Source organism: Pteropus alecto, unplaced genomic scaffold (genome assembly GCF_000325575.1).
Source record: "Pteropus alecto unplaced genomic scaffold, ASM32557v1 scaffold555, whole genome shotgun sequence".
NCBI classification, from domain to species: domain Eukaryota; kingdom Metazoa; phylum Chordata; class Mammalia; order Chiroptera; family Pteropodidae; genus Pteropus; species Pteropus alecto.
The window spans coordinates 884,886-894,642 of NW_006436809.1; the positions used below are offsets into that span (position 1 = coordinate 884,886).

At 50.4% G+C, this 9,757-nt stretch overlaps 2 protein-coding genes across 2 annotated transcripts; one reads left to right on the forward strand and one right to left on the reverse strand.

The window, feature by feature from the left end:
* Positions 1–6: 6 nt before the first annotated feature.
* Positions 7–3,331, forward strand: TCF19 (transcription factor 19). Its single transcript, XM_006913680.3, has 3 exons — positions 7–1,114; positions 1,804–2,359; positions 2,628–3,331. Exons 1-3 carry the CDS (start codon positions 982–984, stop codon positions 2,737–2,739), a joined length of 801 nt encoding a protein of 266 aa, XP_006913742.2. The 5' UTR covers positions 7–981; the 3' UTR covers positions 2,740–3,331.
* A 931-nt stretch (positions 3,332–4,262) lies between these two features.
* Positions 4,263–9,375, reverse strand: POU5F1 (POU class 5 homeobox 1). Its single transcript, XM_006913681.3, has 5 exons — positions 8,959–9,375; positions 6,178–6,292; positions 5,744–5,874; positions 5,258–5,416; positions 4,263–5,067 (listed from the first exon to the last, which is right to left on the reverse strand). The coding sequence occupies exons 1-5, from the start codon at positions 9,373–9,375 to the stop codon at positions 4,801–4,803; spliced, it is 1,089 nt and encodes a 362-aa protein (XP_006913743.1). The 3' UTR covers positions 4,263–4,800.
* Positions 9,376–9,757: the final 382 nt, after the last annotated feature.

The following is a 9,757-nucleotide window of genomic DNA, read 5'->3' on the forward strand; positions in this document are numbered from 1 at the left end:
CTCTCCTGGTCCGACTTCTTAGCTGTCAAATAACCACGGGAGCATCAGGCCAGGCCCATCCCGAGGGGTCCCGGGACGCCGCACAGGCTGGCACTACCGCGAGAGGAGACCACTCCGAGACTGCACCGCGCGGTAGATCTGAAACTGGGCTGGGGCGGGGAGGGAAAAGGCTAGGTTTGCAGGATCTAGGGGAGGTCTTTTTTTCTGGTTTTATCCCCCCCAGAGAAGCTGGAATTTAGATCTGCTTTGTTGGAGAACTCAGGGGGGCCTGTTTGCACTGCCTTTTTGGAGGGTGACAGTGGAGTCACTTCCCACTGGGGTTCAAGCTAACTACGAGCGAGGGACTGGCCAGAAGAGCAAGGCGCGGAAGAGCAGGAGGTCTGCCTACTCTATGTGGATAAGCAGGTCTGACAGGAAGAAGCTTCTTTTTTTCCAAATTATATTGAGGTGTGACAAGTTAGTATTGCACAAAAGTAAGACCCCCCCCCCAATACACACAGCTACAGTTTGCACTTCTCCAGAAGCTGCCTAATGTATATTGCCTTGCACATACTGAAGGATCCCTGAGTATTTTGCAGACTGAGGATCCATTTCATCTAAGATTCCATAGGCCATGTTCGTTTTTGCACTGTACTGTGATCTTCCCAGAATTTTTCAGTTCAAAGCTGCTTGATGGCCAGTTTTGCCTCGCATGCCTAGGATCCTTGCACTCTGAATTTACACGGCTCAGGAAGTGTGCTCGAAGTCAAAATTGCACAAAGCATAGCTCAAGTTTGCATCAGACGAAAAGAGAACTTAAGCCACGGTGCTTGGCTCAGGAGTGGGAAAGGTGATGGATTCCTGAAGTGGAAGAGGTGGTGCAGAGGGGTCAGTGCCCATGCTGCCCTGCTCTCAGCTGCTGTGCACAGGATGCAGCAGGGGCGGTGACCTCTACACAGTCCATCTCCCAAGTGGGGCTGGCTATATCTATCCTTGGGCCTCATGGCTGACCTATGTGATGTGGCCCCGTGGCCCCAACAGGAGCCTGGCCTAATCTCTGGAGTCCACGCAGAGCTTCACCTTGAGCTCCGGGGTGATGACTGGAGGGTAAGCCTGGAGGACCATAGCAACCAAGGTGAGCAGTGGACAGTTCTAGGTTGGAATGATTAAGGGGCTCCTCAGGAACCCTGCCTGCCTACAAACTATCAGATTAGATGGACGGTTGTACTCCAGACCTCTTGTCTTCCCACCCAAAGTTTGCAGTTTCAGAAGCTCTCTGCAGGGCTGACTCTTAATGGTCCTGGTTTAGCTCATATGGGGATGGGATGTAGATCCAGGGCCTGGGGCATCATCAGGGAAATATCACAGTGATGTTCTGGGGCCATTTAGGAGCCAAGCTCAGATTCATCTCAGTTTCCAGATTTGCTGAGGTACTTTGTTCCTGTCTTAGGGCATTTAGGATGTTGAATTATGTTTCAGTGATATGGGCATGTGTCTTACTCCCTGAGTTGGAGGTCACAGCCAGCCTCAGAAGGCCTGGGCTCACATCTGAGTTTTGCCACTGGCACCAGGTGAAACCTCAGGCCTGTCAGTTCACTTTTTCTGGGACTTAGTAAAATGGGAGACTTTGTAAGGTCTGTTTGAAGAGTGTTGTGAGGATTAAATAACTATATTCCTTTAGTGCTGACTACTGAACCAGGCGCTGTTTTAAATGCATTGAATGTAAATGAGCATTAACATCCCCATTTTAGACAAGGAAAATGAGGCACAAAGAGGTTAACTTTGTCATTCTCTGTTATCTGTCTGGTGCTCCACCATCAACAGGTACTTTGGTCAATAATGTTCGACTCCCAAGGGGTCACAGGCTGGAGTTGAGTGATGGTGACCTTCTGACCTTTGGCCCTGAAGGGCCCCCAGGAAGCAGCCCCTCAGAGTTTTACTTCATGTTTCAGCAAGTCCATGTCAAACCTCAAGATTTTGCTGCCATTACCATCCCACGGTCTAGGGATGAAGAGGGAACCAGGGCTGGTTTCTGGCCCATGCTGCCCCCCAAGGGGGCTCCACAGCGCCCCCTCAGCACCCTGTCCCCTGCTCCAAAAGCCACGTTGATCCTCAACTCCATTGGCAGCCTCAGCAAGCTCCAGCCTCAGCCTCTCACCTTCTCCCGGACTAGGGGTGGGCCACAGAGCCTGCCTGCTCCCACTCCCCCTGAGGAGGTAGACACCACGCCTTCTGCCCCACCCCCAAGAAATAGGAGGAAATCGGCTCACCGAGTGTTGGCAGAATTGGATGATGAGAGAGAGGCTCCTGAGAGCTCACCAGTCCAGAGAGAGCCCAGGAAGAAACTCCGTGTAGAGAAAACCCCACTGACACCTCGTGGGTAAGTGGAGAGATCCTTGTCTCAACATTTCACTGCTTTTTGATTCCTTTTTAGAGCCTTGGTTTGGGAGGTGGCCCTCTACTCAGGGGTTGGAGAGGAGAGGTGGACAGAGAACAGATATTGGAATGGCAAGACCTGGGTTAACTCTATTAACCAGGTTTACCATTAGTTTAGTGAGTATCTAGGTCCTCCATGTTGTCATCCAGGGGAGTTCTAGCCTTCTCTTACAGGTTTCCAGTGACCCTGGTTTTTGTGTCACTTTCTTCAGAAACCATCATGGGCATCCTCTGAAGTACACAGTGAGCAACCCCCGTGCAGTTGGGGGCAGGGAGCCCTGTGCAGCCTCTTGTTGCTGCCTTCCCCAAGAAGAGACAGCGTGATGGTTGTAACGTCTGGTTCCATGTGGCCTGTGTTGTCTGCAGCATCCAGGCTGCTAGGGAGGCTGACTTCCAGTGTGCAAGGTGTCATGTGGGCATCCAGACCTAAGGCCCTCCACCAAGGGATGAGTGGCACCTCCAAGCTATGAGTGGACACAGTGGAATGCCAGTGAGCCCTAAGAAATAACCCCCTTGCCTGCTCAGGAGGGAATGACTACAGTCCATTGCTATGGATTCAGGTCCTCATGGCCAAGGTAACAGAAGAGATGGTTTCCTGCTAAAGATAATGCTGCCTTCAGGAAGTTGCCAATGAACTGAAAATTCCCACTGTTAGCTGTTAAGGACACTAGAATGTCTGTGATGAGAGCACTCATCAATTGCAGAGACCATGCCTGGGAAGATGTAAGCTCCGGACCTGAACGAGTGAGTTCTTGAGATTCTTGGATGGTATCACCTAAGGCATTCTTGGGCAAACCTAGAGCACAGTCCCCAGACTTCCTTACATTGTGGATAGTCCCACCACTGACCATATTTGTATCATGGCTTTTCAGAGGTTCGCTTTCATTTTCAAATAAAGTACAAGCAGCTTCATTCACTGCTAGTTATTCTTTTTGTGGGTCCAATATTCTTCGCTTTCCAATTCTTGGGAGAATGGATATAGAAATGTTTGGAAATTGTGAATCCTTAGGGGAAGGGGAGGTGAGTGAAAAAGGCAGAGAAAAACAAACCTGTTCACTGAAAAAGTGCAAATATATAGGATGAGCTGGATGTGGGAAATGGGAAAAAAGGAATCCAGGTAATCAAGGTTTCTAGTTTAAAGAAAACAGATCTACTGCCATTAAAATAAGGTAATTGAGATTTGGTCAGTTTCATGTAGCTGGCAGAACTTTTACAAATTTCACCGGTACAGGCATACCTCAGATGTTGCAGATCAGTTCCAGATCACCTCAATAAAGTGAGCTGTAATCTTTTTACTGGTGGAAGGTCTTGCCTCCCATTTGTAAAACAATGCAATACCTGTGAAGTGCAATAAAACAAGGCGTGCCTGTACTGCCAGGGAAGAGAAAGCCTGGTAAACCAGCTAAAGCAGATGCTGACCTGGTCCAGTGTGGATCAACCTAACCCATTGGTTGTTTTCTGTGAGCCTCATACCAATCCAAGATACTGTCAAAGCAGCGTTTCTGTAGTTCTTATTAGGAAAGCCTCATCTTCACAGTCTATTGCAACCTAGAAATCCATCCCCTCTTTCTACTCCTATCTAAATTTACCAACCCAAGTTTTTCCACATTGAGGAAACAGCTCTAGAGCAAGGACGCCAATATGGTAGCATCAGATCCAGGACAAGTGTGAAGGGTCTGTTGAGTCACTCACACAGAGTAGGCAGAAACCTTAAAGGGAGACCAAATGGACCCTGGTTTCAAGAAAGCACAAGGGTAGAGTTTCTGGCTGGGGTGATATGCAGAAGAAATAAGTAAAGACTTCATTTCTTAGCATAACACCACTGGACTTCCAGGGTAGGGTGGGGAAAGCAAAAAGCCAGCTCCTAGTAGGGAATGAGCTACACAGTAAGCAGATCTGTAGGTGAAAATAAGGCATTCAGCTCAAATTCCTCAGGATCCCATGTCGTGAACTCCTAAGAACTAGCTCACATCTTTAAGGGCCTCCACAAATAAACTTAGGTTCTAGTCCCAGCTCTTCCTCTGCATTGTGTGACTCTAAGGTTAAGCACTTTGGCTTCAGGGTGATTTTGGGTCTGACAGCTGTTAATATCTACTATTGAGTATCCCCATGTCTTCAGTAAATAGAAGAGGATAAACCAAAGACAAAAGTATCCACCTACTGTGTCCCAGGCTTCTTTATTTAAGATCAAAGTGATGAGTGATGTGGGCATTAAAATCAAGAGCATCATTGAGCTTCCCTCCAACCAGTTTCCCCAAACTCCCTGCCCCCACACCCTTTGTGTTCCCAATTCTTTAGCGATGAAGAACTTAATCCCAAAGCCGTGGTACAATCCTCAGGCTCCTCTCTCCCTAGCTCTCCCCTTTTCTGGGAAGGGCGGGCACTTCAGTTTGAATGCATGGGAGAGCCCAGAGAGGTGACAGACACAGAGGGAAAGGTTTCACCCTCAGGGAATGGGACCGAGGAGTACAGCGTAGTGAAGTGAGGGCCCGCGTAGCCTGGGGTACCAAAATGGGGCCCTGGTGCCAGAGGAAAGGATACTGGTCCCCCTGAGAAAGGAGGCCCAGAAGCCTCAAAATCCTCTCGTTGAGAATAGTCACTGCTTGATCGTTTGCCCTTCTGGCGACGGTTGCAGAACCATACTCGGACCACCTGAGAGTGGAGAACACAAGGGAAAAGAGTGACATTCGCTCATAAATTCCTGAAGGTGGGTCTGGCTTTGCTTAGTCATTTGGCCCAAAATCAACAGATCCAGACTGGTTGAAGGGCAGGAGCCAGAGCTAGTACGAGCAGGATGAGGACTGGGGAGGAGGACATGGAGCACACAGGGTCAGGCACTCACATCCTTCTCAAGCCCGAGCTGTTGGGCGATGTGGCCGATCTGCTGCAAGGTGGGCTTCGGACACTGCAGGAACATGCTCTCCAGGTTGCCCCGTACGCGGTTTTCGATGCTTGTTCGCTTTCTCTTCCGGGCCTGCACCAGGGTCTCCGCTTTGCATATCTGGTCAGGTGAGGAAGGGGTGACAAGGGAGGTGGGAGGGCAAGTTTCAAGCCTGCTGAGCAATGGCATCATAGGTCAGTCACGTGAGCAAATTGCTAAAAGGCATTGAGAATCGATGTGTTACCAGAGCCTGATGGTATTAAAAAAAAAAAAAGAATTCTGCAAGGGTAGGTTTAGACCGGTGGCCTGAACCTTGTCCCGGCAGCACTGAGGAATTACCCTCCATCCATTGAGAACTACTGCTGCAAGGAGAGCTGTCAGCCAGGGTGGAAGCCATGGAAATTAGGCTGAGTCATAGGAGGTCCCTGTGCACCCACCCACCCTCACCTCCTGTAGATTCTCGTTGTTGTCAGCTTCCTCCACCCACTTCTGCAGCAGGGGCCGCAGCTTACACATGTTCTTCAAACTGAGCTGCAGAGCCTCAAAGCGGCAGATGGTCGTTTGGCTGAACACCTTCCCTGAGGAGGTTGAAAGAGTAGCATCGTGAGGCAGCAGGCCCAAAACCTAGGCATTGCCACCTCTTCCTGCCCTCACAAAGTCCCACACCAGGATCCCACTTCTTCCCACAGGAAGTTCAAGGCCCAAGTTATTTTTCTCCCTCTCTCTCTACCCAATTCATGGGTGAAAGTAGAGCCTGCTCCTGAAACACCCTCCTCTCACTCCCTCGGTAGGGAGGAAAGGTCCAAGTTCAGGAATTTTCCTTCCAGGGGAGATGTGATCCTTTGGTTTCTGTGGGTTAGAACATGCTGAGAGGCACCCACCAAAGAGAACCCCGAGGGTGAGCCCCACATCGGCCTGGGTATATCCCAGAGTGATCCTCTTCTGCTTCAAGAGCTTGGCAAATTGCTCGAGGTCCTTCTGTAGAGCTTTCATGTCCTGGGACAGCATTTAAAAAAGCAGAGGACATGTAAGAAAGAACACAAACACACCAAATGTCGACCACCCCTCTCCCCGTCTCACCTGGGCCCAAGGAGTGGTCAGTGGGAGTATCTCTGCATCCAGGCTACCTACCTAACATCTAGCGACAACTATCTACAAATGTCATTCACACCAGAAAGCAACACATCCAGTAGCTGCAGAGCACCACACGCGCTAACTAGAAAGACAGGCCCTGGCCTCGATGAGAACACCTGTCAGGTTAGGAAGGGAGCTCCTACCTATTAGCTCATTTAATACAAAAGCTTTCTGACTGGGATATTAGCCCTAGAGAAATAAAGAGCACCATGTCTCTCTGCTTCTCATTTCAGTATATTCTCCCAGCTTGTTTCTAGGGTCCCACAGACTATGACACGGCATGCATGTACGCAAACACACGACAAAAAGTTATAGGTGTCATAAGAGCTTTGTATACATAAAGAGCTTTGTATACAGTTGGTGCTCAATTTTTTATAAATCTGATTATCCCTTATTTTCCCAATCTGTTTGCAATATAGAAGTATTCTGATTAATTCAACAAATTTATTGTACACCTTCTATAAGCCAGCAGCTATACGAAGTAGACAAGAAGCCCTGGCCTCATGGAGTTTCCATCCTAAAGTGGAGAGACAGATTATTATCCAGTAAGTTAGAAGTGCCATGAGAAAGCTCAAACAGGGTAGAGAATTACAGAGTACAGCAGGATAGGATATTATGGGGAAGTTGACAATCTTAAATAAAATGAAGAAAGTGAAGTTTGAGCAAAGGAAAAGAGGCAAGTGAAAAGACCCTGAGGTGGGCAGTCCTGGTAGCAGTAAGGAGCTGGGCGAATGGACAGAGGCAATGGAAGAGGAGAGAAGCTGAGATGAGACGGGCAAGCAGGGCAGTTCCTGTAGATGCTGCAGTGAGTGAAACTATTGGACTCTCACATTTCAAGTGTTCATTCCAGTTGACAAGGGGACAAACAGACTAAGGAGGAAATGAGGGTATAGCTAGGGAGGCAACTGCAGTTATCCAGGAATAGATGGTAGTAACTGGGACCAGGGTGATAGTTAAGTATTGATTTAGGGTGTATTTCCAACGTTAAGATAGCAGTGTTTCTAAAGGTGTGGATAAAGATGAGCAAGAATGAGGATGACTGGTCTGGGCCTTGAGCTACTTACTGCGTGATGGATGGATGATCAGGAAGACATCTCAGCAGAAGACAGAAAATGAGGCAGTCAAGTCTCCAAAGTACTTGAGCCTTGAGGGTGGATGAGAGGAAGGAAAGGTGGACAGAGCAGAGGTTGATGGACTGAGCCCTGGGGCATTTCAGTGAAGGCCAGTGGCCAAGGGAACCAGAAGAGTAGCTAGTCCCTTGTGAGGTCCTCGAAGGCTTAAAGTATTTCAAGGGTGCCCAATCACATGAAATTCAAATAGGCTAACTTCCATTCCCAACTTCTGCTCAGCCAATGTTTCAAATCTATAAATGTCCTCAGCTGTCCCCATCACAGTTTTTCCAAATTCTATTTTGGGGATTTGAAATAAGGTAAACCCCAGTTCAAATCTTAGCTTTATCATTTAACAGTTAAGACCCATGAAATAGGCTAAGAATACCTCCCTATAAGATTTTGTGACAGTTAATGAGATAATGATGTAGAAACTGAGCACACACAGCCAGGCACTTAGGAAATGGACCACAATTGGCAGCCATTATTATTCAAGGCTCAGCAGTCGCCTCCTGCAAAGAGTCTAGGGCTACTAGGTCGGCTGAAACCACTCACACCTCCTTCCTTCTGTGAGGCCTAAAGGCTTAGTACTTGATCTCTAATTGCTTACACTTGTCTCTTCTGTGGCCTGGAAGATACATCCTTAATAGTCCCCAGCAGGGCTGGACATGGAAGTCTTCAATTCCTCAGCAAACCCTACATATGGGGAATGGCCTGGAAATGAATTCTTCCACGTTTTTCTCCTTGTTCACATCTCACGGAATTACAGCTGAACTTGGTACTTCCGACTCCCTAACAAGAGGGTACCAGGGTGTGCACTCTGCATAATGGTGACTCACTGGCTCAGAGGCAGAGGTCAAGGGAAGACAAGACCTAAACTTGGACGGGAGGTAAACCCACTCTACACGTTTACATACAGCCTAAACAGGAGCTTCAATCAGCAACCAGTCACACCCTCGAATTTCAGGAACAATAACCCCAGGATAAGCACTGTTTTTACCCTCAAGCCACGCTTTAAGGCCTAGATCTTGGGTCTGATAAAGGTCAAATTATAAAGAAGGGCTCAGGGTGGGAGAAGAGGCTCAAACCCCAAGCTAGGTCTGCTGCGGACTGGTAATAAATTGAGTGACCCGACTCTGGTCAAGCCTAGGAAATGGAAGGGACCTACTTGACAAGGGCAGGCTGGGGTGGGAAGCAAGGCCTGCCTGGGTTGCTTCTGACTCCCCGAGGCCACCCCTTGCGGTTCTCCCGGAATTCTGGTCTCCACTTCCCACCGTGCTCTTGCTCTCCCTCTCAGGAGCTTGCGGTGGCCACACACCCCTCCATGCCCACTCCGCTCTTAGGGTTTCAGGCCTAGGCAGCTGCAGGCCACCACTTCCCCTCTCTGGCCGCCCGGCCACTTCCCCAGCCCCACTGCACCTCACTCGCCTCCTCCTCAGGGTTTTGCTCCAACTTCTCCTTGTCCAGCTTCACGGCCCCAGGCGGGGCAGCGCAGGGCTCAGGCGAGGTCCCCTTAGAGTTGCTCTCCACTCCGGCTCCCGCCTCGCTCTCGGGCTGAGGGGTCTCCAGGCTGCCTGGGGGCAGCAGCCCCACTCCAACTTGAGGTCCACAGTAGGCCATTCCCCCGCAGAACTCATATGGCGGGGGACACGGGGGAATCCCCCACACCTCGGCACTGGGGCCAAGCCCTGGCCCGATTCCTGATCCGCCGGGAGGGCCCTGGAAGCTCAGCCAGGTCCGAGGGTCAACCCAGCCCGGCTCCGGCCCTCCTGGCCCATCGCCTCCACCGCCTGGTGGGGGCGAAAAGGCAAAGTCGGAAGCCAGGTGTCCCGCCATGGGGAAGCACGGCACCCCAAGCCGGGGGCCTGGTAAAAGGAGGGCTCGCCAAGGCACTGCTCAACACCTCTCTCCCTCCCCAATCCCACCCACTAGCCTTGACCTCTGGCCCCGCCCCCTGGATGGGGGGAGGAGAGGACGATGGGGGCGGGAGAAACTGAGGCGAAGTGTGTTTGCCTGCTGGTGGCGGTGGTGTTCGTGGAAGGTGAATGCCAGGGAGCCCCAATTTTGCGCCTCTCCAGGCCCCATCCCCAAGGCCCTCGGTGCAGGACCCCACGCAGACCTTCTCTTCCAACTCTCAGCCGGGCTGCCGGGCCCTCCCTCGGGCTCTGCACACCTCGGAGCTGTCTGGAACCCCTTGAAACCTCCAGGTTCTTCAGGA